This window comes from Malaya genurostris, chromosome 2, assembly GCF_030247185.1.
Source record: "Malaya genurostris strain Urasoe2022 chromosome 2, Malgen_1.1, whole genome shotgun sequence".
In the NCBI taxonomy this organism is placed as follows: Eukaryota; Metazoa; Arthropoda; class Insecta; order Diptera; family Culicidae; genus Malaya; species Malaya genurostris.
In genome coordinates, this window is record NC_080571.1 from 342236773 (window position 1) to 342263990 (window position 27218).

Sequence of the window (27218 nt, forward strand, 5' to 3'; positions counted from 1 at the left end):
CATTTTTGAAATAATGAAATTTGAAATTAAATTAACTAGGCTAAATTAGTCTTCGATTAGACTCCTAGTTTGGAAAAGTCTTGATAAAGACTGATTTTGTGGCAGTCTTAATAAACACTGATTAGTTCGAAGAATAGTTCTTTGAATAGCAAGCCTTAAAAATGGCTGATTAATTGCTTAGTCACTCTAATATCACTCTTTGTATTGCCTTGAGAAAGGCTGACTAATTGTTAGTCTTTAAAAAGACTGTTAGTGATTCAGGTAGCCTTGAAAAAGACTGAAGTCTTGAATCAATGAAACTCTAGGTAGCCAGAAAGAATTTCCAGGAGCCAAGAGCTATACGCGTGCGGTGCGAACGACTGTTCAACACCGACTGATTTGTAATCAAATTACTGATCAAACGGTCGGTACTCGAAAGTAAGGTAGAAAATACCGAGTTCCGATCTAGTTTGTGTGTTTTTATCTACGAGGTTGTGGAAAATAGCGACACTATAATTAACCGTACAGTCCAGTGAGCTCACGTGACAACACACGACCACGTGCAGTAGAAAAATTTTGCGCCAAAGTAGGCCTTTCCGCGCTCCAGATACGAATTTGACATCCACCGCAGGGGAAATGGTGTTGTACTGACAGTGCCCATCCAACGCGCAGACTCGTGTCCTTTTATTACTGAATTACCGTCGGAGTGGAAAAGCGACCACTGGAAAATGACCATATTCGATACAAACACACACACACGGACACTGTTGAGATTGCGACAGGAATGCTGAAAAACCGGCTGCCATGTAATGCACTAAGTGTGACCTAATACCCGCTGTCATCGGCTGGCTGGTTGTGGCTGGGGGTCGTCGTCGGATGCCGAAGTTTGACAGTTGAGTTTGACACATTCGCGTGTGTTGCCTACCATGCAGGCGCACTGCATCGTGTATGTGTGTGTGTGTGTGTGTGATTGGTATTGGTGACGGTGACAGAGCCCCGTACCCGAGTTCGAGTTCGAGCTACAGCACAGAGTAGTTTTTCCGATGTAACCCAGAATCCCCTGGCGAAGTGGCAAGCGAAATTACAATTTTACTGGTGAAAATCGGGATTGATTGATCTGAATTCCGTCTGGAAGTAAACTGGAATGCTGCGTGCATAACTCGAAGGTGTTTGCTAGGCAATTCGTCGGGTATTATTTGATGGTGCCGTGTAAGTGGGCCACAGAATTCAGTGAAAATCCAGGCAGTGTGTGTTCGAGGAGCCAGTGGACGCAACGGGCTGTGGGAATCCCCCTTCAGGGGTTCTAGGTGGCAAAGTTGTGGCCGGTCCGGTGGCGGCGGTGAAGGTGTTGTACTGCAAGCCAGACGGGGGCTGCAGCCGAAGCATAACCGAACCGAAAATTCACCGAACATCGTGGTGTGGCTCTTCGTCGCATAAATAATTTTCCCTGGCGCTGTCTTTGCTGCTGGTGGTGTAATTTGTTGGTGCTAGTAGTACTGGAATTGCTCCAGGATCTTCTGTGTCTTCTGTTATCAGTTTCTGTTTGCCGAGTAATTAGCGGGCGGAACTGACTGTGGTCTAACTCGGAACCGAAAAGAAGAACAAAAAAAAAACGGGAAAACTAATCGCGAAGCGGCAGTTTGTTCGATAAATTGTAACAATTCGGTGACAGTCGAATGCTGATTTTGGCGAGATTAGAAGGCGAACGTTGGATACCAGTGGATTACCTAGGAGTGGATGGAGAGAAAATTGTTCGTTTCGAGATAACCGACCGATTTGTATGTTAACTACTTTTGCAATTGGAATTCCGATATCCGGTGTGAAAGGAGCAGCCAGCCAACAAAAGTAACGCATGTTGTCATTCGTGCGCGTATTTATGTTTGTGTGTCCGTTTATCAGTTTTGTCGGATGTAGTGGTGAAGTTTCACGCCGGTTCGTGGATGACGACGGGCTGAAGTGTTTGGTGGTGGTGGTGGTGAATGTGGTTTGACACCTGGAATTTCAGGAATTATCGAGTGAAGAACTGATTTCCTTCGTGATATTATAACTTTATGATTACTCACACGACTAGCATAAAAAATTAAGCTTGAGCTTGAGTTAAATGACGAAAGTTTTTTCCAACGTCGTTTCCAGCGAAGCCAATTTAATTGCCCCAATTAACTGATAGCGAGTGAAAATGTCAAACAGAAAGCAGTAGTTAATTCGTTGCAATGTAAATAAAGGCAAGTGTCGACTGACGTCAAGGTGTTTGTATGCTCACCTGCCAAACCTGGTATGAATTTCCGTGGTTTCACGTTGATGTTTTGATTTTGGTTGCGTGTTGGTATGCGTGAAGCCAGCAGCTGCTTCGATCCTGGGTTTCCGACAGCGAAGGAAAACCGATTGGCTAGAAAAGCTAACATTCAACTCACGCTCGCGGTTGACCGTGTAACCCATTAGCAAATGTCAGCATTAGTGGGGGGAGGTTTTTTTCCTTTCCTTCCATGGACCCGAGTAACCGCACCTAGATGGGCGATAAACGACAACAACACCGAATAATTACCCGGCCTAATTACGTAATCATTAAGTGCAACTTGAGGACTAGGCTCCTTCATCGCTCTCCACTTTGTTCTACACATTTGGTGTTCAAAGGATTCCGTGCTCATGCCATCCGTCCTTCGGTCATGCTGATGCTTGGTTCTTATCATGAAATACTGCAATACGTCTATTGATTATTTCTGGCTTGGCAAGCGGAACTGTTGGAAACCGGGGGGAAACCGGAAAGTGGAAAGTGGCAAGTGTTACGTCTAACCATGCATGTACTTACACAGCACTTCACTTGGGTGGCCTTCTTTCGTGCTCGGCCGCACAGATGCGAAGAAAAAAAAACTACCCATTTTGTTCGGTTAGAGCAAAAGCATCAACGTTAATAATTAAGTTGTAGAGCACAAGATCATCAAATTCCTTCCAATGTGAAAACCAGTAGAAGTGTGGGCAGAAGAGAATAATCGATGAAAGAATCTCCCTGAACAATGATCTGTTTCAGTTTCATCTGCCCTCGAAAGAGTTTAGCTCCCGTAATAGAATTTTCCGCCCACTGCCCACTGGAACACTTCAATTGTTTTGTCATTGCCCGTGTTATGAGAATGACAATGAACTCAAAATTGTCAACAGGTGAGCAATGAGTCACAAATAGTAGGCTCTGCTTTCCGAAAGAATCTAGCTGAGAATGGCTCTGATCAAATGTATTTTCATTACTAGCTTCCGTAGAAAGAAAACGGAAAATGAACAGACGAAAACTCAAGGGGTGCTACGATCAAAAATTGGTCAAAAAAAAAAAAGTGAAAATGTTTGAAACGATTTATTAGAAACTAGCTGAATTACCCGGCGTTGCTCGGAAATGTTTCGTGAAGGGAAGGCCGAAAAAAATTCTCGAAGTTGTCCTGCTTAGTGAAATACTCTGATTGTAGTGAAACATAACTTAGACGGAAACCCGATTGAACAATACTCCGTTCATGTTCAGATTGCGAATGATTAGTGTCGCATCTCAGATCTCACAATAATCATAATTTTCATGGTATTCTCGACAAATTGGGTCAGTTTTATATTTGAACCCTTTTGTTAGAAACATTTAAAACACCTTTCTCTCTATAAACACCTTCTTAGTAACCTCCGAGTTTCATACCTTATGATCAAAAAAGAACCGGAATTTTATTAAAAAACCTACCTAGTGGTGTAATGATGCCTTTCTCATATTACTCATTACATCGTAATCATAACCGTGAAAATTGCGACCGGAATTCGCCACTACCCTAATGATAATACCCTAGTTTTAAGTTAGTTATAATTTAAAATAAGAAAATGCCCTTGGCATCTAAGAGTTTAAGCAGTGTGCCTTCAAATATGTTACTATTGAATAAAAAAAAATAACCGTCAAATTCTCAAAAAACAACTGTTTATTAAATAGAAATAGGAAACTTTGCTCGGACCTAATCTCACAAACTCTAGAAATCCTGTTTATCCTGTAGTTCCGGAACCGAAAGTTGTATCCACAACAAATTAAGGTATTCCGTATGAAACTGTAAAACTTTTCTTTTGAACCTACAAGTTTGTGAAAATCGATCCAAGAAAAGTGAGCGAGATCCTTTTGGCAGTTTTTAATCACTATTTCCGAAACCGGATTCAGATGAACGGAATAGCCGAAGTTCGTTCGCTTGCTACCAACAAATATGACCTACAAATTGGAACAGTTTCGAACGTAGTTAAACCTATACTTACTATCTCATGCTTTATTTCGATTAAACCAATTAAACGAAATCTAATAAATGAAACGAACCTGCGTTTCTGTTACTTCTGCATATGTAAGTCAAGCTAAACAGCGTGAATCAGCAGCATAAAACATGTAGTAAGATTATTATTATTATTATTACAATTATTATTATTATTATTATTATTATTACAATTATTATTATTATTATTATTATTATTTTTATTATTATTATTATTATTATTATTATTATTACTATTATTATTATTGTTATTATTATTATTATTATTTTTATTTTTATTATTATTATTATTATTATTGACATCACTACACAACGTGTACGAAATAGAACAAAGCACGCCTTGTTCGTTTTGTGTTTTCGTCTTCTCTCGGTGTTGTAAATATTGTCACTCTATATGGCGATTTGAAAACTTTGACACTTATCGCCCTGTAACTGCGGAACCGGAAGTCGGAACCGGATGAAATTTCACAGTAGGTTTAAAGACAGTATGAACTTTAATTCAAATCAAGATTTGTGAAAATCGGTTCAAGCATCACAGAGAAATCGAAATGAATTTAGTTTTAGGAGTTTTTCTTCTCCACTTTCGGTGCTCTCGGAACAGGAAAAGAGGAGTCCAGTAGTGCCGAACTAAGTTTTTCATTCCCACAAACTAACAAGCTCTGCAAACTAGAAGAATGTATCAGACAGTTTTATGGGATTTGTACCTGTTTTTAACCATCGTTCGTGGAAAAATACTAATAAAATTGGCAATTTTCCACTTATAACGCTTTAGTTCCGGAACCGGAAGTCGGATCGAGATAAAATGTTTTATAATACACACACACGGACGGCCACACACACAGAGACATTTGCTCAGTTCGTCGAGCTGAGTCGAATGGTATATGACATTCGGCCCTCCGGGCCTCGGTTAAAAAGTCGATTTTCACAGTGATTGCATAGCCTTTCTATATGAGAAAGGCAAAACGCAAAGTTTCAATTTTTAATAATTTTCTTTATTATCTCCTTCAAAGTACTCTCCTCCTGCGGCAATACATGCATGCCAACGCTTGGTCCAATTTTCCATACAAGTTTTATAGGCCGCCGAAGGTATGGCCTTTAGTTCACGCAGCGAATTCTCTTTTATGGTCTCTATGGTCTCAAAACGCGTTCCCCGCAATCGCAATTTGAGTCTGGGGAAGAGGAAAAAGTCTCACGGGGCTATACCTGGAGAGTACGATGCTTGGTTGATGATATTGGTTGAGTTTTTGGCCAAAAACTGCGACACAACCAACGCTAAAACTCAGCTTTTTTGGCACCAGCCGAGAAGCGACGCGTTTCAAACCCAAAATATCAGTTAAAATGTGTTCGGCTGATCCATAAGAGATGCCCAACACCACAGCAATCTCTCTATTGGGTACAGAACGATTTTGCAGCACGATTTGCTTCGCCGATTCAATGTTTTCTTCAGTAACAGATGTTGTTGGGCGACCAGGGATCTGATCATGATCCAAGCTTGTACGACCATCTTTGAAGCGTTTATACCACTCGTATGTCTGTGTTTTTCCTAGACACGATTCACCAAAGGCCTTTTCTAACATTTTCAACGTTTCGGAACACTTAAATCCATTTGCAACACCAAATTTGATGCACGCATGTTGTTTTAAATTTTCATCTATTATAAAAATCGCCACACGAAAATTTTTCAACTTCTTTGTATAGACGCCAAACAAAAACTAATCGTACAGAATGTGTAAAAAAGTGTTGCCAACGTTGAGAGAATAAAAGTTTATCGATTGGACAAGCGCGGGAATTTTAAAATTAAAATTCTGGTTCTTTTTTTATATGTGCTTGTAACATACTTCCGTACTTCCTCGTCACATTCGATCTACAATACCTTTGGCTTTCATGGCCATGAACACTTGCTACTCCCTCTTCTTCATAAAAATTTTAATAGCATCATTAATTGCTCAAAATTTTCTATCTGATAATGATTATTTTATAACGAAAGGTTGTTTAACATCATAACTACATTAGTACTATAGAATAACGTTTTTATATAATTTATTTTATCAAGGCTTCAACCATTTGGGTCGTTCATCGGGGACAAAAAACCTAGAGAATAATGATTCAGTTAATACAAATGTTGTTGTAATCTTATCTAAATCACCTTGAGTCGACAGTTTTCTCAATTTACATTATAAAATGCACATTGATGGTATGATTTCGTCAATTCAGATCAATGTAGAGAATACCTATTCTTCCTCCCTTTTGTGGATATTTTTGTGAACTTCACTTAGTTGCTAGAAATATACTGTACTCGTAAAGAAGTACGAATTTTTCGTAAAACCCGATCAATTTTCTCTTACACTTTCCATGTTCGGGGCACTTACTCCACTCTCTCACCCTCAAAAGAACCTTATAGTCTATTTTGAATTAACTTTTTTTTGTCAGTGAACTTACCACAGAAGGAGCTTCATGATTACCCTGACAGGTGTAGAAAGTGTCTGTGATTTTCAAAAAATATCGATTCGCAGCTTTGTGCCAAACTTGGTGGCGATTCGTTTAGTTGTTTCGTAGTTATGCTGAGACTTAAATACACTCGCGTTCGTAGGTAGATGAAGATTATTTTCCATTAGTTTTTTGGCAAAATGGAACCAGATCCGTTGAAATTAATTAAATAAAATTGCGTTGCACTCGAATTAATAACAGCAATACTATCTACCTAGAAATTCTTGCCACTCTCTTGTTTTACAAAAAATGGAAGGTGAAAATGCATTTTCAAAAAACCCTCCTTCTAGTCTAAATGCCGATTCTCTTCAAATTATACAAATTTCGTCATTGACCCTCTCTCCTCATGTTAAGGACACTTGCTACACACTTTCCCCCCTGAAAATGTCCTAATGATCATCTCTGAAGAGCCGAATTTGATAGCAATCCGTTCTGTAGTTCCGGAGTTGTGCCGTTACAAACATTACATCCCCTTTTTAGAGGGCGTACTCCAACCACTCCACACCAATACCCTTATAATCATATCTAAGTTTCGCAAAAAGTATCTATGGTCTTCAAAAAGTATCGATTCTGGTCAAATTAAATACATCTTTTCCATGACCCCTGTTAAGGATACTTGCTACGCTCCCTCCCCCATAAAAATACCCTTACAACTACCTCTGAAGAGCAAAAAGCAGCTATGCCAAGTGTGATAACAATCCGTTCATTAGTGTCGGAGTTATGCCGTTACAAATATTACACTTCTCTTTTAGAAGCACTTACTACACTCTTTCCCCACAGAATATCCTGATATCTAAGTTGAGCAAAAAGTGTCTGCGGTCTTCAAAAAGTACCGATTCTCGTCAAATTAGATTAATTTTTTTATGACCACCTTTGTTAAAGACCCTTGCTACGTTCACTAATTCCGGAACATTCCATCACAAACATTGAACCCATCTTTTTAAAGGCACTTGCTATATCCACCCCCCATATAATCATATCTTTTATATGCAAAATGTTTCTATGGTCCTAAAAAAGTATCGATTCTCGTCAAATTAGACAAATTTTTTCATCCCTGTTAAGAACACTTACTACGCTCCCTCCCCTATTAATATACCCTTATTATATTTTCAGAAGAGCAAGAAGTATCTGTGCCAGGTTTGGTGGCAATCCGCTCAGTAGTTTCGAAGTTATGCCGTTTTAAACATTACACCCCCCTTTTCAAAGGCACTTGCTACATCCACCCCCCGTATAGTCATATCTAAGGTATGCAAAATGTTTCTATGGTCTTTAAAACGTATCGATTCTTGTCATGTTATATGAATTTTTCCATGACCTCCCTTAGTTATGATACTTGCTACGCTCCCTCCCCTATAACAATTCTTCTTAAACCATCTCTGAAATGCAAGAAGTACCTTTGCCAAGTTTGGTTGCAATCCGTTCAGTAGTTCCGAAGTTATGGCGTTACAAACATACAAACTTACATCCATTTATATATATATATATATATATATATATATATATATATATATATATATATATATATATATATATATATATATATATATATATATATATATATATATATATATATATATATATATATATATATATAGATAAGATTATACTGTCTTTACCTCAGTAACAACGTATTCAGCCAAAATCACACACCGGTAATAGACATTCGTGCCTCTGCCGTGATTCTGTTTTTTTTTCAAAATGGTTGTGTTTTCTAAACAAAGCTCCGATGTTGGTTTTCCTTTTCTTTATCGCGTGTACTAAATCGAATGCCACTTACAGTATGCTTCGTTCGTAAAGGCGGTATTGTGTTTGCTTCTTTCTTACCACCGTACCAACATACCGGTGCGCTTTTTAAGATGATTTGTAATTCCGGAACCGGAATAAAATTCAGGAGCTTTGTATGGAATCATAAGACCATAAGACATCGCTGAGAAAATTTTATAGTTTGTGATCACTATTTCCGGTGCTTCCGGAACCGGAAGCTGGGGACTGGTATAACCGGAATGGATACGTTCGGCTGTTAACTGTCAAGACCTATCGATAGGAACTGATGTTTTCACATCACTGCTCAATATAACTGCTTGAAATGTTTAACACTGTTTAGCCTGTAATTCCGGAACCGGAAGTCGGATCCAGATGAATTTCAGAAGTTTCATAGAGGACCATAAGACCATTCGTTTGAATCCAATTTTGAGATAACCGCAAAGCGCTTAACTCGGAAATTTTATAATTTCCGATCTTCTATCTATTTTTCTATTTATTTACCAGACTTTTTGAGATTGTCAGTGAAATCCAACTTTCAGATTTTTTTTTGTATATTTTGTTCATAATAAATTCACAACTGAAATAATAAAAAAATATATGTCATATAATATAAAAGTTTTGTTTGGCAAAATTGACCCAATAATAGAAATTCTCTGTATTTATATCAAATTTCTTGAGATTCTTTGGACGGATATGTAATTTTGTTCATCAATACATTGTTTCTGGTAATGATTCCAATATTTTGGAGTAGAAAAATGTACATGCTTTAATTTTTTAGTTGTATACAAACATGTGAAAAATTAAGAAAAATTCATATGTATTTTTAAGGTTTTCTTTTGATATTACAAGAAAAGTAATTGAGCGAAAATTGTAGCTGGTATCACTAGCAATCGAATGATGTGTAAAAATAAATAGGTCATCGTATTGAAATTCGAGATATTTACGATCATTGTAAAAAGTCTCACCTTTTCTTAGGTCATCTATCAACAGTTTTCATTATAACTTTGGGTAGACAACCCTATTTTTTTAAGTGCATTTTATTTTTTTAAGTGCATTTTATTTCTGGAAGTAGTACCTTTCCAATAGTGAACAAATTTTGAAAATCGGATGGCTAACAACAAAATTATAACTCGGTAAAGTTGAAGTATTCAATATTTTCTAGGCGACGTTTATGCCAAAGGAAAGAAAATAGGAAAGCAGATAGGGCATATTGGGCGCGTGAGAAAAAACCTAAAACGGGAAAAAATCAAATTTTCATTGGTTTTTCTTTACCAATCATCTCTGCTACAAAGTTTTTGAATCAATCTACGAACTTCAGAAAATTCGAGGGTCTAAAATTTATTGAGATTCGTTCGAAAACAGCTGAACTATGACAGCTTGAAGTTACCGTTCCAACTTTTTTTCAGGCTTGGTATTTGGAGTGTTAATCTGTATATGAGGAACCCTGTTTGCGTTATGCATGAAAAATTACAAAAAAAAAAACTGAATGTATGCTCTGCCACATTTTGTGCTTAGTCAACGCCTGTCTGTAAGCGGGGCAGGTAGTTTGACTGGCTAATGGATGACCAAACTGAAAGAATGTGAATTGTTCCATAGCTTGCAGTGAGTTCCGTTATAAATTTATGATCTCTATTCCTGGCACTTGCGGAATCCGAAGCCGGAAGTCGGTATAACCGAAATTTTTATTAAACAATTTTATGGAAATCGTTTATTTTTTACTTGGTCTTGGTTACTTGACAAAACATTTTTGCAATTTAATTTTTTATGGTAGTTTGTAACTCCGAAACACACGTGTTACACCCACCCATTTGTCCGATCTCGTCTTCTACAGGAATTTCTGTGGCAGTTTGCACAGAGATTGCATAGCCTTTCTTTATGAGAAAGGCATAGATGAATATGAAGTGGGTCGACCATTTGCTCATGAAATTTTTTAGATTTATTTGAAAAGTCGTTGAAATTTTGATTTCAAATATAAATACATTTCAACAATCTTTAGGAATTTTTGCGAGCCCAGAATATTCGATTGTATTAATTTTGATTTCCAGATCCAGAAATACAGTGATATAAGAGTCGAAATAATTTAATTCCACGTTTCTGTAAATCTGACTACGGATCATCAACATAGAGAAAAACCCGTACTCGGACCTGTTTCTCATCGTTATCTACTTCTGCAATCATTCCGACTAATTGCCATGTGAAATTATTAAAAAAATCGATCCCTCTTAGTCAAATGCACATGAACCGGGACTGTATTCGTACGAGCACAGATTCCGATCCTAGTCGTATAGCTAGTAGTTGCATGAGGGCCGCAAAAGTCAACGGTGCGAATTAGGTCAGTCAGGCTGTGCCGGTGTTCGGTGATGTATGGCACCTGACCAAAAGCTACACTAGAGGAAGAGCTCTATAGAATGTAGTTCATCATCGTAAGTTAGTTCAGATGCCGGACTGCAGTCACTGGTCAGCACTCTGAGCTGATGGAAAATGAAGGATTCCTTTTGTCAGAAGCGAATCCGTCCGTCACTTGGTTGGCTTTTCGAGCTCTCCGGAGTGTACACCGGGAAACTGTAGTATAGCCGGATAGTTGCTGGAACCTTGTTTGTGTACAATTTCGGTACAGGAGAGAAAAAAAATCTATAATACCAAAGAGCGCCTACTGATACCGTACTGATGAATTGTAGCTCTTCTGTGCAGTAGGCGGCAATGGACAACTGGTCGTAGTTGGCTAGACTGTGATACCATGTTGTCAAGAGGAAATTATTGGTGGTTCGCCTGCCACTGCACAGTGGACGTTAGGCGATATATGTTACACAAAAAAATTGTTTTATTCTAATAATTATATTCGAGATAGTTTGTTAACATTTATCAACTGATCAAAATTAGGGTGACTGTCTTAGTTATGTATATTAGTTAGTCTTATATTGCTCCTAAAAAATCATTGATATTTGAAGTAAAATGAAAGTAACAAAGTTATTTCCACAAAAATGTTCAAAATTAAAAGCTTCTGCAACCGAAATAAATGGATCAAAACAACACATTTTTTGAACTACTGACTTGAAAAAGACAGATGAATAAAATAGCAGACAATAAAAATTTGCGAAAAAAGTGCAGCAGAGACTGAACTTAAATCCACTTTTCCCCATCCAATTAAATCATTCTGTCGACTACACCCTCTACTCTGAATGTGATACACAACTCAACACAACCCCCGTAAATGTTTTGACTTTGCACGGCCGCTGGGTGGTTCAATTCTTAGTACGGATCTAAGACATTTCTCACCCCACCATCTCTAATGTGCCGAATCTCTACACAACTTGCTAACCCGAGTTTCGGTGTAACGCTGCGGTTCTTAAAAATTGACTTTTTTCAGATGGTGATAAAACGCACGCACACTTCTGAGCGGAGTTGCTTCACTGTTTTTGCCATCACGGTAACAGTTCGACTGATAGAGCTGTCAAATAAATTCTGTCTGCTGACTCAAGGGTTACTATGATATTGAGGCTGCATGAGAAGTCTCGCCAGTGCGGGTGAAGGGTAAACCCATAACAAATCGGCCATTTTTGTTCATTTTTTAATGCAAACGTTAATAACAGCCGCTGCTTGTTCTAACGGTTTATTTATTTTGTTTGTAAAAATGTATGTCATCTTCAGCTTGGTTTTAGATTTTTCGGAGAAAACCTATTTTTAATATACGGCTGTTGTATGATTTCGTATAGCATGTAACACACATATTTTCTCGCTCATCATGTATCTTTTATCGTTACTATCGCTTGTATAATTTCGATTGTTTTTATCATTTTGCTAGTATTCATTGTTTTCATCGTTTTTATCGTTTTTATCCATTTTACCTCTTTTACAGTTTTTATCGTTTTCATCGATTTCATCGATTTCATCGATTTCATCGATTTCATAGTCTTTATTGTTTTTAACGTTTTAATTGTTTTTATTTTGTTGTCGTTTTTATCGTTCTGATCGTTTTTAAATTTCTCCGTTTTACAGTTTTAACCATTATTATCGTACATCGTTTAGCGATTATTGATCCTATCGTTTTAATAGTTTCTATTGGTATTATCGATTATATCGTTTTTGAGTTTTACTGTTTTCATAGTTTTTAAGGTTATTATCGTATATCGTTGAACGAGTATCGTCCTTATTATTCTTATCGTTTTATCGTTTATATAGTTATCGTTTATCGTTTATATAGTTTTTATATTTTATATAGTTTATACAGTTCATATAGTTTATATAGTTTATATAGTTTTTATAGTTTTTATAGTTTTTATAGTTTTTATAGTTTTTATAGTTTATATAGTTTATACAGTTTATATCGTTTATATCGTATAATTTTTATCGTTGTTATCGTATATCGTTGAAAGATTAGCATTTTTATCGTTTATAATTATTTCATCGTTTTCATCATTTGTTATCGTTTTTATTGTTTTTATTATTCTTATCGTTTTTGAATTTCATAATTTTTATAGTTTCAACCGTTATTATCGTTTATCGATTATTGATCCTATCGTTTTGATAGTTTCTACGGTATAATCGATTATATCGTTTTTGAATTTTACTGTTTTCATAGGTTATTATCGTAAATCGCTCGACGATTATCGTTCCTATCGTTTATATAGTTTATCGTTCGTATCGTTAATATCGTTCTCATCGTTTATATCGCTTTAAAAGTTCATGTAGTTTGTATCGTTTACATCGTTAATATAGTTTATATTGTTTATATCGTTTATATCGGTTTTGTTGTTTATGTCGCTTGAATTTTACCGTTTTCATAGTTTTTATAGTTGTTATCGTAAATTGTTCGACGATTATCTTTCTTATCGTTTATATAGTTTATCGTTTTTACCGTTTAAAAAGTTTATGTAGTTTTTATCGTTTACATCGCTTGTAACGTTAGTATCGTCCATACTCTTTATATTGTTTTTATAATTTTTATCGCTTTTATGGTTTTATCGTTTTTAGTACTTTATTTTGGTTAATATCGTTTATATGGTATATATAGTATATATCGTTAATATAGTTTATGTTGTTTTTATCGTTTATATCATTTTTGTTGTTTATGTTGTTTGTATAGTTTATATCGTTTTAATCGTTTCCTCGGTTTTATTGTTCTATCGTTTTCATCGTTTTCAGATTACACCGTTTGTACCGTTTAAAAAGTTTATGTAGTTTGTATCGTTTTCATCGCATATATCGTTTATATTATTTTTATAATGTGACATACATTTTTATCGTTCATATCGTTTATATAATTTATTTAGTTTATATCGTTTATATTGTATATATCGTTAATATAGTGTATACTGTTTTTCGTCGTTTATATCGTTTTTTGTTTATTTCGTATGTATAGTTTATATCGTTTATATCATTTTATTTGTTTCCTCGGTTTTATTGTTCTATCGTTTTCATCGTTTTCAGATTACACCGTTTTTTTAAATTTTTACTGTTATTATCGTATACCGTTTAGCGATTATTGATATAATCGTTTTTTTAATCGGTATTATCGATTATGTCGTTTTTGAATTTTACCGTTTTCATAGTTTTTATGGTTGTTATCGTTAATCGTTCGACGATTATCGTTCTTATCGTTTATATAGTTTATCGTTTATATCGTTTATACCGTTTAAAAAGTTTATGTAGTTTTTATCGTTTGCATCGCTTGTATCGTTGGTATCGTCTGTATTCTTTATATTGTTATAATTTATATCATTTTTATCGTTTATGTCGCTCATATTTAGTTTATATCGCTTATTATTTAGTTCATATCGTATATATCGTTAATATAGTTATAATTGTTGTTTATATCGTTTGTATAGTTTCTATCGTTAATATCGGTTTAATCGTTTTATCGGTTTTATTGTTCTATCGTTTTCATCGTTTTCATATTACACCGTTTTTAGTTTTTACTGTTACTATTGTATACCTTTTAGTGATTATGGATATAATCTATTTGATCGTTTTAATCGGTATTATCGATTCTATCGTTTGTATCGTTTTTGAATTTTACCGTTTTCATAATTTTTATCGTTATTGTTGTAAATCGTTGGACGATTATCGTTCTTATCGTTTATATAGTTTATCGTTTATACCTTTTAAAAAGTTTATGTAGTTTTTATCGTTTACATCGCTTGTATCGTTAGTATCGTTTATATTCTTTATATTGTTTTTATAATTTATATAATTTTTATCGTTTATATCGTTTATATCGTTTATATCGTATATATCGTATATATCGTATATATATTTAATATAGTTTATGTTGTTTTTTATCGTTTATATATTTTTTTGTTTATTTCGTTTGTATTGTTTATATCGTTTATGTCGGTTTTGTCGTTTCCTCGGTTTTATTGTTCTATCGTTTTCATCGTTTTCAGATTACACCGTTTTTTATTTCTACTGTTATTGTCGTATACCGTTTAGCAATAATTGATATAATCGGTTTGATTGTTTTAATCAGTATTATCGATTATATCGTTTTTGAATTTTACCGTGTTAATAGTTTTTATCACTGTTATCGTAAATCGTTCGACGATTATCGTTTTTATCGTTTATATAGTTCATCGTTTATACCGTTTAAAAGCTTTATATAGTTTTTATTGTTTACATCGCTTCTATCGTTGGTATTGTCTATATTCTTTATATTGTTTTTATAATTTAAATCATTTTTATCGTTAATATAGTTTATTCAGTTTATATTGTTTATATCGTATATATCGTCAATATAGTTCATATCGTTTTAATCGTTTCCTCGGTTTAATTGTTCTATCGTTTTTATCGTTTTCAGGTTACACCATTTTTTTAAATTTTTACTGTTATTATCGTATACCGTTTAGCGATTATAGATATAATCGTTTTGAATTATACCGTTTTCATAGTTCTTATCGTAGTTTATTGTTTATTCCGTTAATAGCATTTATATCGTTTATATCGTTTATATCGTTCATACAGTTTATATAGCTTATCGTTTATATTGTTAATATCGTTTGTATCATTTGTACCGTTGATACCGTTTATGAGTATTAAGTAGTTTATGTTCTCAAATCGTTGATATCGTTTATCTTTTTTGTCGTTTATATCGTTTGTCTTTTGTATCGTTTATATCGTTTATATAGCATATATCATTTATATCGTTTATATCGTTCATATCGTTTATATTCAGGGTTGTCACATATTCAGATTCATCTGTATTTTACAGATTTTTAGATGAATTTGTATCCAATATTCTGTACATACAGATATCAGATTTGCGACCAGAATTACAGATTTTTGATAATATGGATTAAAAATTGGTTAAATAGTAACGGTACTGTTTCTTCTCCAAGTAAAACCCTTATCCTGATTTTGTGTTAATTCTAAAACGAGGACAAAACATACATAAAAGAGGATATAGAGGACACCACATCTGGTCCCATCTTCCAGTAAAGATTTTTCTATGCTCACTTTTTCTTGCCACTAGTGTAGCGTAGTTTCTTGTGCTTTCAAAAATTTCTTCTGATAAGATGGAAAGATGATGACCTCGATTATAACGTAAAGTAGTAAAAAGAAATATTGCTTATTGTATTATAGCTAATAAACAGAAATGAAACTAATCAGACTAAGTTCTCACTTTCAGATTGGATTTTAAAAGTTTATCAAATCATCGTTTCATTGTTTATATCGGTTACATCGTTTTTATCGTATATCGTTTATCGTTTATTGTTTATCGTTTATCGTTTATCGTTTGTCATTTATCGATTATCGTTTATCGTTTATCGTAATTAACTATTTGGGCGAAAATCTTTTTGATGCCAATAAAAATCGCTTCGAAACCACTGTGCATCGAGAAAATTCTCCAAACCGAGCCAACATGTGCTGTTTGTAGGCTTTTTGGCAAGGTGCCACTGTTTTCACTTCGGCTTATAACGTGTAAATTAGCAAATGCTGCCGCAAGCGTATTGACAGTTTTCTCGGAATTGGTTGGAAGCCGATTTCATATGAGTTTTAAGCCGAATGAATAAATAATCGACAAAAGCATATTCGTGTGCCCAAATTTCTCTGTTTCTCCCATTATTGGTCTTCGAATCATTCGCCCTAATTGAAAAGAGTTCGGTCCGTGGACTGCAACCGCCATTCGAACCTCTAAACACAATCATGATATAGCACACAAAATCAATACCCAAAAGTCAAACAAACTAAAATTGAACCTATTTTCGCTCGAATACCAACATCCTTCGGCACCCCCGGACTGTTGACTGTCGAGACATGGTTGACGGCGAGTTCATGGGACACCGTAGATATGCCACATTATCAGCCCCCCCGACCTGTTCCGAAATTAGAGGTTATGAAAATCGATTCAACAAAATCCTTGGTCAAACATCATCACGGAATGTCAATATCTTTCACATGCATTCATATATGTAGGTAGATATGGACAGGTAAAATTCGCCAGAGTAGTGACATTAGGAGGCCATGCTTTCGCTTCGGTTGCGAAGCAATGGTGGTTCGACGAACTGACGCTCCGTTCGTTTATGTGCCATTCTGGCCCAGGTTCATCAATTTGCTGTGTTGTTTCGATTACGATTGTTCTGAAAAGTTTTGTTGTGTCTGGAATTTTACGTTGACATTTTGAGAGAAACTCAAGCTTCAGCTGTAAATTTCATAATGTTTTTATGTGTACACAAAAAAAACTTGTTTTAATACACCTACTGGTGTTATTTTATTTATATCGTTTATTTACCTCCGGTTTTAGCCTAATAATGGTCGTTCACCGGGTATAACCTACTGGTGTAATGAAGCCTTTCTCATACTACAATTTTGAAGATATCTGTTTCTGACTTGAACACAACCAATCCAAATTTCCTATGTAATCGGATTTCCAATCAATTTACTGAACTATATTTGTCTTGAAAGATCGGTTAAAGCAAAATAGAACTTTACTGGAAGTACTTTCTTTCTATTCGTCATATAAGATTCAATACAACACGAACGAACGACTTTGAGCTGTATGCAAAACTTCACCCGGCTAATATTCCAAAGATTAGTATGCTTTATCACAAATTAAGTCTTCCGCGAACATTTAATTCTGAGAGACGCAAAAGGAATCCGCAATATTTCGATTGTTCGGAAGCAAAATGGCGGATATGATCTAGAGCAGATTCAACACTAACACTAAGTCTATGGTCTTGGTAAATTTGGTGGCTTGAAATTGCAGTTTAATTTTATAAGAATTTTTAAACCACCGCCTAGCTATTTTTATGATGTAACATAAAGTTTCTATGTACAAGTTTCACAAACTCCACGAAGTCAGTTCACTTTCGTGTCTTGTTCGATACTGTCGGTACCGTCTAGAGCGACCGAATCAAAGACCAATCTAGTGTAGTAAAAAATAAGACGATCCCGAGATGCACAAAACCCAAAGAATCCAACCCTTATTACCAGAATCACTCTACGGTAAAAACCAAGTGAAGTAATTTTGGTGCTTTCAATTTTTTCACGAGAGTATTTTAGATGTTCACATGTTCTTACGATTTCTGAGACGATGTTCTTACCTTCCACGTAATGTCAATTCCCACAAAGTGAGTATTGAAAATAAAAAGATTTTGAATTTTTACCCAATTTTATCAATTTTCTGAATTTAACCGTACTTGGAAGCAGTAAATCTAAACCGAAAATTATGCCACTGAAGGCATTTACAATAGCAAAATATAACTGCGTTTCGTTTTGAAAACATGCCGTTGGTGCTATGTGCCAAAAACCCCACCACAACGGTGACCTCTTTGCAGTGGTAGATGCTTCCATCTGACAGACTGCGGGCTGAAACGAGTAAGTCACACAAGTTGCACCTGGTGATAGTAGGCCTATCTTCTGTTTGACCATGACCATTTTTTATTTATACATATTTTCTCCACCTAAATTTAGATTCAATTCAAGTGCTAGTGTAAAGTACTAAAAATTCAAGAATGAACACACAAGAAAAATAGCAAATCGTCTCGTCGTTGTGATACCATTTTCAGCAGCACATGAATGTGTAAGGATCATCGAAGGAACCAAACACATTTTAAGTTTACAGGATTACAGTGGAAGGGGGGGAGCTATTAGTGTTTGTGTGCGTGTGTGTGTTTTTGCGGTGGAATAACTGAAAATTGATCAAAGGAAGTCGTAATCCCGTAATCCACGGCTACCATTTTCCGAGTCTATGGTGGTTGGGATGAACGCGAGACATCATCTTACACCTTCGCTATCCCAGAATTTGGATACCAATTGTACCGAGTTTCCGGACGGATTCGAGGAGACGCTGCAGCTGCAGGTGAGTTTGTTGATAGTAATTGAGTGACTGACTGTTATGTATTTTTTTTACATATGATTTGGAAAATTCGGCGAGTAAATATGAAAATGACCGAATTATGTAGTATGAATTATGATTAATGACAGCAAAAATTGGATTGAAGGATCTTACTTGTCAAATTTTGATTGATTTTTTGTTTAAAAATTAAATCTGATGAAAACTTCATGCGGCTTGAATTACTTAGTTTAGGAACTGTTTAAAATAATCGGATAATGCTACCTATGCAATCGTAGTAGGCGTACGCGAAATTTTTTCGCTTCTGTCAAAGCGTTAGAACAGAGAATTATTGGTCTGCTATTTTTTTTTCTTTTAATCTCAGCAACATTCAAGGCTTGATAACGAAAACCTTCTTAAAAATGTATAGAAGACAATGGACAAAAAATATGCAGGATCTGAATTGCAAGAGTGGCACGATTTAGCCGACGACACGACCTGCCACTCGTCTATCGAAACTGTATCGCAAATTTAACTACCCGTCAGTAACTGGTAATGTAAAAACGAAATCGCTTGAAAAACTATTGAAACTGGCAACACAAGTTGATAGATTATTGATTTTAAATAACAGTTACCATAACCTTGGTTACTGCATAATGGAGACTTGGGAAATATAAACAAAACAAACTGCCTCGAGTGGAATTATCATTTAGTTTAATCGCATAGAGGTCTTCGTTAAGGCTTGCTGGTGCTCGAACATATTAAAAATGACTTCCAGACAATTCAATATTCATGGATGTTTGTTAAATAGTTCAACGTAACCATACTTAGATCTATAATGACTATTTGCTATGTAAATGAGTTTTCAAATAGTGTTAAGTTTTGTAGTCATTCAATCCGTCATTGCGAAACTTTTTATCAGTCCGATCATCAGAATTTAGTATTGAAAGCATATTTGTTATTTTCTAATGACTTTCTAAAGTAAAACCATTTCAATTCGCCCCTTGTTCCAAATCGTTCAACCCTCGTTGCTAATCAGCATACATGTTGTGAAACAATGCGCTGTCATATTTTGGAAACTCCTCTACTTCTACTCTCAGTGATTTGAGGTCTTCGCAAAGTGCGTGTATACTTTGATGAATATGAAATGCACTTGAACAGCACGGGAATCAAATTTCTCAGTACATTAAATCTGATCGAAATTATAGGTTTTGAGGTGCACATCGAAAGCCTCCAGTACAAACAGGTCTCCTTCAAATAATTTGATTATTTGTGTCTCAAACAGAAAACAGACTGTAACTACGGTCTACCGTAAGGCTGCTGGAACTTGTTGAAGTAGTCGAATGTAAAGAGTGTCGAATAAAATTTAACAATGAAGTCTCATTTTCATTTCGTGACGACTGGTACTAACTTCCGGGTTGGTTGACAATATGTTAAGCAAAAGTGATGTGTTATTTCTAAAAAGAAGGACCATCATCATGGATGAGTTAGATGACTACACTGCAGATAGAGCTAATGGGTAGCTGTGGATGATATAGGATGACGCCTTTCTGTCGCAACACTACTTCTAGTACCAGATTTGGTTATTGTACTATTGTGGTCGGCGCAAATTTAAAAAGAACGTCGAAACAAAATTTAAATTTATATAAAAGTTTCACATCTTTCTCAAATGATTTGTTTATTTATTATAGCGCTCCTTGGTAACTAGTTCATAGCAACTTAAACAGTGTTGCTGTTCAGGTTGTCAATTAAGAGAAAATTCCGACAAAAATTGATGCCGTCTTAAATTAAATCGATTCGCTTTGAAAACACTACGATTTTTTTCGGAGCTCTCGTTCGAAAAAACTAAATTTAAATGTTTTGTGTAGTTCATTCAGTAGCATCATTCGGAGGATGCCCCCCCCCCCCCCCTTAGGATGAATTTCTTGAAAAATTGAAAACCATAATTACGAAACTACGTAGGCTTTAGGCAAAAACCCCACTCCCGCCTCGTAGACAAACGTTGACTTCAATGTTTGATCATAAACGAAAATATAGACTAGACGGTCCTCCATTAAACTGGCATGTTAAACTAGTAACTCTGCTGAGTTCCCATATTTAGAACTCATATGTCAAAATAATTGAACTCTTTCAATCCCAGTAAGCTTGCCTGTCTTGCGAATCTTGCGAGTGACTTGCGATTGCCTTTGACGTTTGTATTTCGTACATTGGAGAGAATTTAAATAAACAGAAGAAGCGGACCCAAAAATTGTATCCGCGTCTTTTGCAGTGTCCGGATGTATGCGTTTTGATGGACGATGAGTTTTATGTAAAGGAGGACTCAAAAACCCTTCCAGGTCCACAATACTTCCCGGGTAGAAGTAATTTGCAAACCAACACCAAATTCTGTCATTAAAATCAAACATCTCATTGGTAGAAATTAACATTATTTAGTTTGAAATAAGAGTTAAAATATCAAAAATCATAACAGAGCCTGCATGAGAAAATAGCAATAAAATAATAAATTCTGTCATTGTAATATCAAACCAAGAACAAAATATTTATAGAAGATGAATTTGTTAATTATTTTATATTCTAGCATTTAGAATAGAGTATTTCTCAAGTATTTCTCTTATCTGATTCTGATGCAGTTTATTGAATGGTATTTTATTTAAAGATAAAACTACTGGGTCAATTTACGTAATGAAATTGAAATAGCTCATCAATAACGAAATAAGATATTATAACTAATTTTGATGTTGAACAGATATTGTACAATGTCTTGATCCCTTGATGAAATATCACGAAAATATCAAGTATCGCTCTGACAACATAGAAACATCAAGCCAAGATATGATGGTAAAATTTGTTATTATTTTGACCTTTGTTTGCTATTTACACCTACCCGGGTTCACTGTCGTAGTTGGGGAGGATGTGAGCGATGCGGACAGGTCGATTCAAGTGGAGAAATTCGGTCGAAAAGTACTGGTATGGCAAGCAATATGTTCCTGTGGTTTGATGTCAACCATTTTTTACACTACCGGAACTATAATTGCAGAAATCTATCGATCTGAGTGTCTTCAGAAGAAATTACTGCCTTTATATAAGAAGCATAGTACACCTACACTGTTTCGGCCGGATTTAGCGTCGGCTCACTATACCAAAACCACTCTCAATTGGCTTGCGGAAAAGGGTGTAAATTTCGTTTAAAAAAATATCAATCCACCAAATTGCCCTCAGCTTCGACCCATCGAACGTTACTGTGCAATCGTGAAGAGGGTCTTCAAGAAGACTGGTAAGGCAGCTGGGAACATGCAAAAAAATTTGGGCTCAAACGTCCAAAAAATGCGATGCAACACTTGTCCGGAACTTGACGAAGAGCGTTCGATCAAAAGTTCGAAAATTCGTGATGGAATAACTTAAATTTCATCCGGTTTTCATTATGCTCAAGTTTAACCGCGTACAAGAAAGGATCAATTTTTAGTTTGAATAAAATATCGTTTTTCTTCATAATTTGTAAGAAAATTTATGGATAGCTTATTTTTAATACACTCCTTATAAGCAGAAAACTAAAACTTACGGCAAATTCTCTTTAGGTAACATAAAATATTTAATTTATGACCCCCCCTTAGGCGAAACACTCTTCAGAGAGAGAGAGAGAGAGAGAGAGAGAGAGAGAGAGAGAGAGAGATAGAAAGAGTTGTACGAATCTCAGAAAATATTCGAAAAAACTAATACTTTTTTTTCTGTTCAGCAAAGAGGTGTGATCAAAAATCGAATTAGGATGCTTATTTGGGGGTTTGGCTGAAAGCTTTGGGCACATAACCGATTTCACTATTCCTTACGTTTCGTCTTCGACTCGTCAGTGCAGAGCAGTTCAAATTCAACTGCTTACTGCAAAAACTTAAACAGTTCAATTTGAACCGCTGAGCAGACGTGAAGACATAAACGCTATTTGCGAAACAATTTTTATATTGCGCTGAAGCGCAATGTCACAGATTTTCGTTATAACGGCTCAAATTGAACTGTTTAAGTTTTCGCAGCAAACAGTTCAATTTGAACTGCTCTGCACTGACGAGTCGAAGACGAAACGTGAAGAATAGTAGAATCAAAATGGAATAAATAATTACCCCCCCCCCCCCTAAGATAATGACAAATAAAACTTGCTCAGAGTTTTGGTCATATTTTGTAGTCTCAATATACTAAATTCTCAATACAATAAAACTACTTCCTGGAGTAGGCTAAAATACCTATTTCACTCTATTCATATTGAATTGTTTATTCATTGGCAAGGTTTAACCAGGAAAATAGATTATAAAAATGACATGCACATTCAACTATGTAATGAAAACCGCGAAAAAGATACCGCATAGAAGGGAAGAACCGAGCATGCTTCGCTGTGCTCGGGCGCCACGGCATTCAGTTATAGTCATATCTCATACTCATACTGATCTGGAATAATTGATCTTTACGCAACATCACTGTTAGATTTAGTTTAATTTGAATTCAAATCAGAATCCACCTAAAATTGTTCGTGAACGCGCCCCAATCTAATCCGTTGTTGACAATACTATTAGCTGATTTGGTGGCAATACTATTAGCTGATTTTCTCACGCTCGTTATATCTCTAATTGCCTTTGATACTTGGTACCTTGGTTCTCTTCATTTCTACCTGGCATACTGACCGGTCACACGTACCGCATCGAAAAAGATAGTTCTGAAGAAATAAAGTTGACTTATATCAGTGATCACGTTTCTACCTAAGCTCCGTGGTTTCATTTTGCTTAGTTAAATTACCGTCCCTATCCCAATAACACCCGTGATCTACCCCAGACGATACAATCACAATAAATTATTTCCAAGCAAATTTGTTACAGCTTTTTTATTTTATTCAAAAGATATTTTTATTCAGGCCTATTTGCGTACAAGCTTTACGTGGCCGATTGAGCCGATTTTTTAAATAATTTTTTTGAGTTGGATCTCGTTGTCACCCTTTTTCTAGGGAGAGAGGAGCTTCCATTACCCACCTGCGAGGATTGAGGGGCAGTTTATTCGTGGTTCGTCTCGTCATCCATTGCCGCATCGATGGTATTGTTGTTGATTTCGTTGCTAGTTGCTGTAGATGCGTCTTGTTGTACATTGTTTGCAGTTGCTGGTTGGTGTACTTTGTTCTATAGGGGATACGTTGGATGGTTTCGTTGAAGGGGATGCTTCACTGTTGTTGGTGACTGGGGTTGCTTGGGGTTGGTGTGAAGGAAGCACCGTTGTCCTTTGGTGTGGTTGTCTCCTTGACCAGTTTATCACATGGCTTACCGTAGTGAACAGCTTTTTGGCAATGTGGCCATCTGATTGTCATAGGTAACAAGTGATTTGCACGGGATTCTTGTATTCTGACCGAATGTCACATAAGAAGGTATAGGCCTCTTCAAGCGCATGCGTAACAAACGTACGCCATTTAGAATACCGGGGAAAAAGTTCTTCCACTTTGATAGAGAGAATCTCACCGTATTTGGACATAGTTTTGCGAATATATGAATCGGTGACGCTTGAGGGAAGATCATGCACACGCACTTCTATAGCACTATCTTCCATATATACTGGAATGTTGTACTTAATGTTTTCGTGCTCCGCGTCGTGCACATTATTATTGTCTTTTGCGAATTGAATTGCATCCAATTCTTTATAAAACTTCAAGTTCTCGCACCGAAGGTCGAATTTTGCACTGCCTGAAGTCAACAACAATTGTATTCTTTCGTGTCCGCGGTAGCTTTTGTTCGTTTGGTTCACTCATTTTCGAGGTCGTTCTATTGTTCACTACACAATACTGTACTTGGTTTCTTCTGTTCCGAACGTAAGCGGTTTTGTTTTATCGACTGACTTGGATGAGATATGAAAGCGAACTGATTTGTTACAGCTTGTCACCAACAACATAGTAAATAACAGAGGCTTTTTTTTATAACGATAGAAATATGCGTAATTGTTGCCCTTTTGCTTGAACATAAATTCATACTAAGTTTTTTAAAACTAGTTCCGATTTGCTACTTTGGTTAGTATAATTTAATTTATGGTTTTAAATGGGATTCAATTGATGAATTTATTTTTGGTTTCCTTTGAATAACAAGTTCGAAAAAAATTAATGTTTTCCACTTTACCGCTTTATATTGATAAAAAAAACCGTACTTCAAGGTACAAATCATTAAACAAAATTCCATTATGATAATTCAACAGAAACTAAAAATCCATCCCACGTTATCACAATTTAAATTATCACATTCACATTAATTCCAGCATTTCTTCTTCATGTTTTCATGTAAATGAGACCGTCTTGCTAGAGAGATGGCCACTGGCGAGTCGCCAACTAGTCCTCCGCCGTAAGAAAGAAGATACATTATTTCTGATCGCGCGGCTTTATAATGACCATAAAATCTGTCCGGCTGTTGGATAACTCGAGTGGATTGGGGCGGGGTAGTAGAGGTGAAGCCGGGAAAGCCGCCTGTAGAGAGAGGGTGAGAGAGGAAAAGGGATACCTGAAATCTAATATCGAACAATTATTTTAAATTTCGTTCCATGTGACCGTTCGGTTTATGGGTTTTTTTTTTGGATCGGTCGTCACCCAACCGAAGAAGAAGAAGAAGAACAAAAATCGAATGTATACTAAATGAAGGACCCCCTCTCGGTCATCACCCCCCATCCTCTCATGATCATTGAACACTTGTACCCCACTAGTGAGAGAGAGGGGTATAATTAATGTAGTGCGGCAAGATTCAAACATCAGAGTGGTAAAGTTGCTTAATTTGAAGCTGGTGTCTTTTGCTGGAGGTTCTGAGACTCTCAGTTCGTCGTTTCTTTCAGTACAATTTATTTGAATATTTTAACAAATCCGGCTTTTGCTGCTTTCCCCCCGTTCACTCGATGTCCGATGGACCACGAGAAAGATGCTGTGCTCGGTGTCTGCCTTAGAAGGAAGGAAGGAAAGAAGGAGACAGAGAGAATTTATAATACGAATTTATTTATTGATAGAAATATTTTGATAAAAAATAACGAAATATGTTGCCTAGGCTAGGATAGCTAGAGAGAGAGAGAGAGAGCTTCTAATAAATTGAGTGTCTTCTTCTGGTGTTCTTCCCGCCCATCCCCGGGTACTGCTTATTATTGATATGCCTTCGTTAAGAGAGTTTTTTTTCGGTAAAAACTTTTCGATTTGAAATTTTATTGCTTTATGGTTTTAATTTATCGGACACCTCCGCTATGCCGTGTGGTAATTCCTGCTGCCAAGGTAACTAAGCTGGTTGTAGCTGGCTGAAGGAAAGGAATAAAGAAAAACGACACAAATGATAATAAGTGAGGCTGCGTACGAGACTGGTCACCATCCGTCCGTCTGTCCGTTCGTTCGTTCGTTCGTCCCGAAGCAAAGATGCGATATTGTAAAGCGAGAAAAATATGCCTAATCAATGTTGGATTTGAAAACGATATAAAACTCGGGAATCACGAATTTTTACGACTCTTCAGCTCGGATGTCTTTGCGTGGAGCTTTCCATGCTTTGTCCAAGTGTGTTTCTCTTTGGTCAAAAAATACCTATATGAAGTATTTAAGCTCAATTCGATTTATTACTATTTTTGTTTTCGGTTGTGATCGGACTTCCAGTTGCACAAATAAAATAACTTAGCTGATGAAATACGTGAAAAGGAAAAGCAGAAGAATGGAAAGTCGAAAGACGAAAAGACGAGAAAACGTAAAATAGACGAAAAAAAAGGAAAAACATTGGAAATACATGGAAGAAGATGAAAAAAAGATTGTAAAAAAGAAAACAAAAACGAGGAAACTTCTGAAAAAAACGAAAATACAATAAGATGAAAGGACGGAAAAAGACGGAGCACGTAAAATAGTAAAAATATCGGGGAAATACAAAACGACAAAAAAACGAAAAGTGACGGAAAACGACTTTTAAAGACGGAAATGGGAAGGAGAAATTACTTTCGTCTTTTCTCTTTCTCTTCATTTTTGCATTTTTTTCGTCGTTTTCCGTACATCTTTTTTCCGAACATTCCCTGTCGTATTTTTCCCTTCATTTTCCATCTGTTTTCGTGTCTTTCCGTATATTTTCCGTCTTTTTAACCGATTTTTTTCCCAGTTCTTTTCGTCTTTTTCCATCTTTTTGCCGTCTTTTTCCGCCTTTTTCGGCTATTCCAGTCTTTTTGCATGATTTTCCGTTTCTTTTCCGTTTTATTCCCTCTTTTTTCGTTTTCCCCACTTTTTTGCCGTAATTTTATTGCCGCTTTTCCCTCGTTTCTCGTTTCGACCGTCTTAATCCGTCTCTTTCCGTCTTCTCGTAACCACTTTTCCGTTTTGTTTCTGTCTATTTTTGTCTTTTTTCGTCTTTTCACGTCTATTTTTTGTTTTACCGTCTCTTATTTGTTATTATTCCGAGCTCTTTCTGTCTTTTCTCCGTCTTTTTCCATCGCTTTCACATCTT

The 27218-nt window shown here is 35.9% G+C and overlaps 1 protein-coding gene across 5 annotated transcripts in view; it reads left to right on the forward strand.

The window, feature by feature from the left end:
- The first annotated feature begins 877 nt into the window (after window positions 1–877).
- The window catches only part of LOC131431871 (voltage-dependent L-type calcium channel subunit beta-1), a 478431-nt gene continuing 452090 nt past the window's right edge, over window positions 878–27218 (forward strand). For 2 of the 5 annotated variants that reach the window (XM_058597802.1, XM_058597808.1), the window contains exons 1-2: window positions 880–2251; window positions 18405–18792. In XM_058597802.1, coding sequence (XP_058453785.1) covers window positions 18682–18792 — 111 coding nt within the window. In that variant the 5' untranslated portion in view covers window positions 880–2251; window positions 18405–18681. Of the gene's footprint in view, window positions 2252–18404; window positions 18793–27218 lie in introns of all 5 variants that reach the window. The other 3 variants (XM_058597809.1, XM_058597812.1, XM_058597807.1) reach the window with 3 other exon arrangements.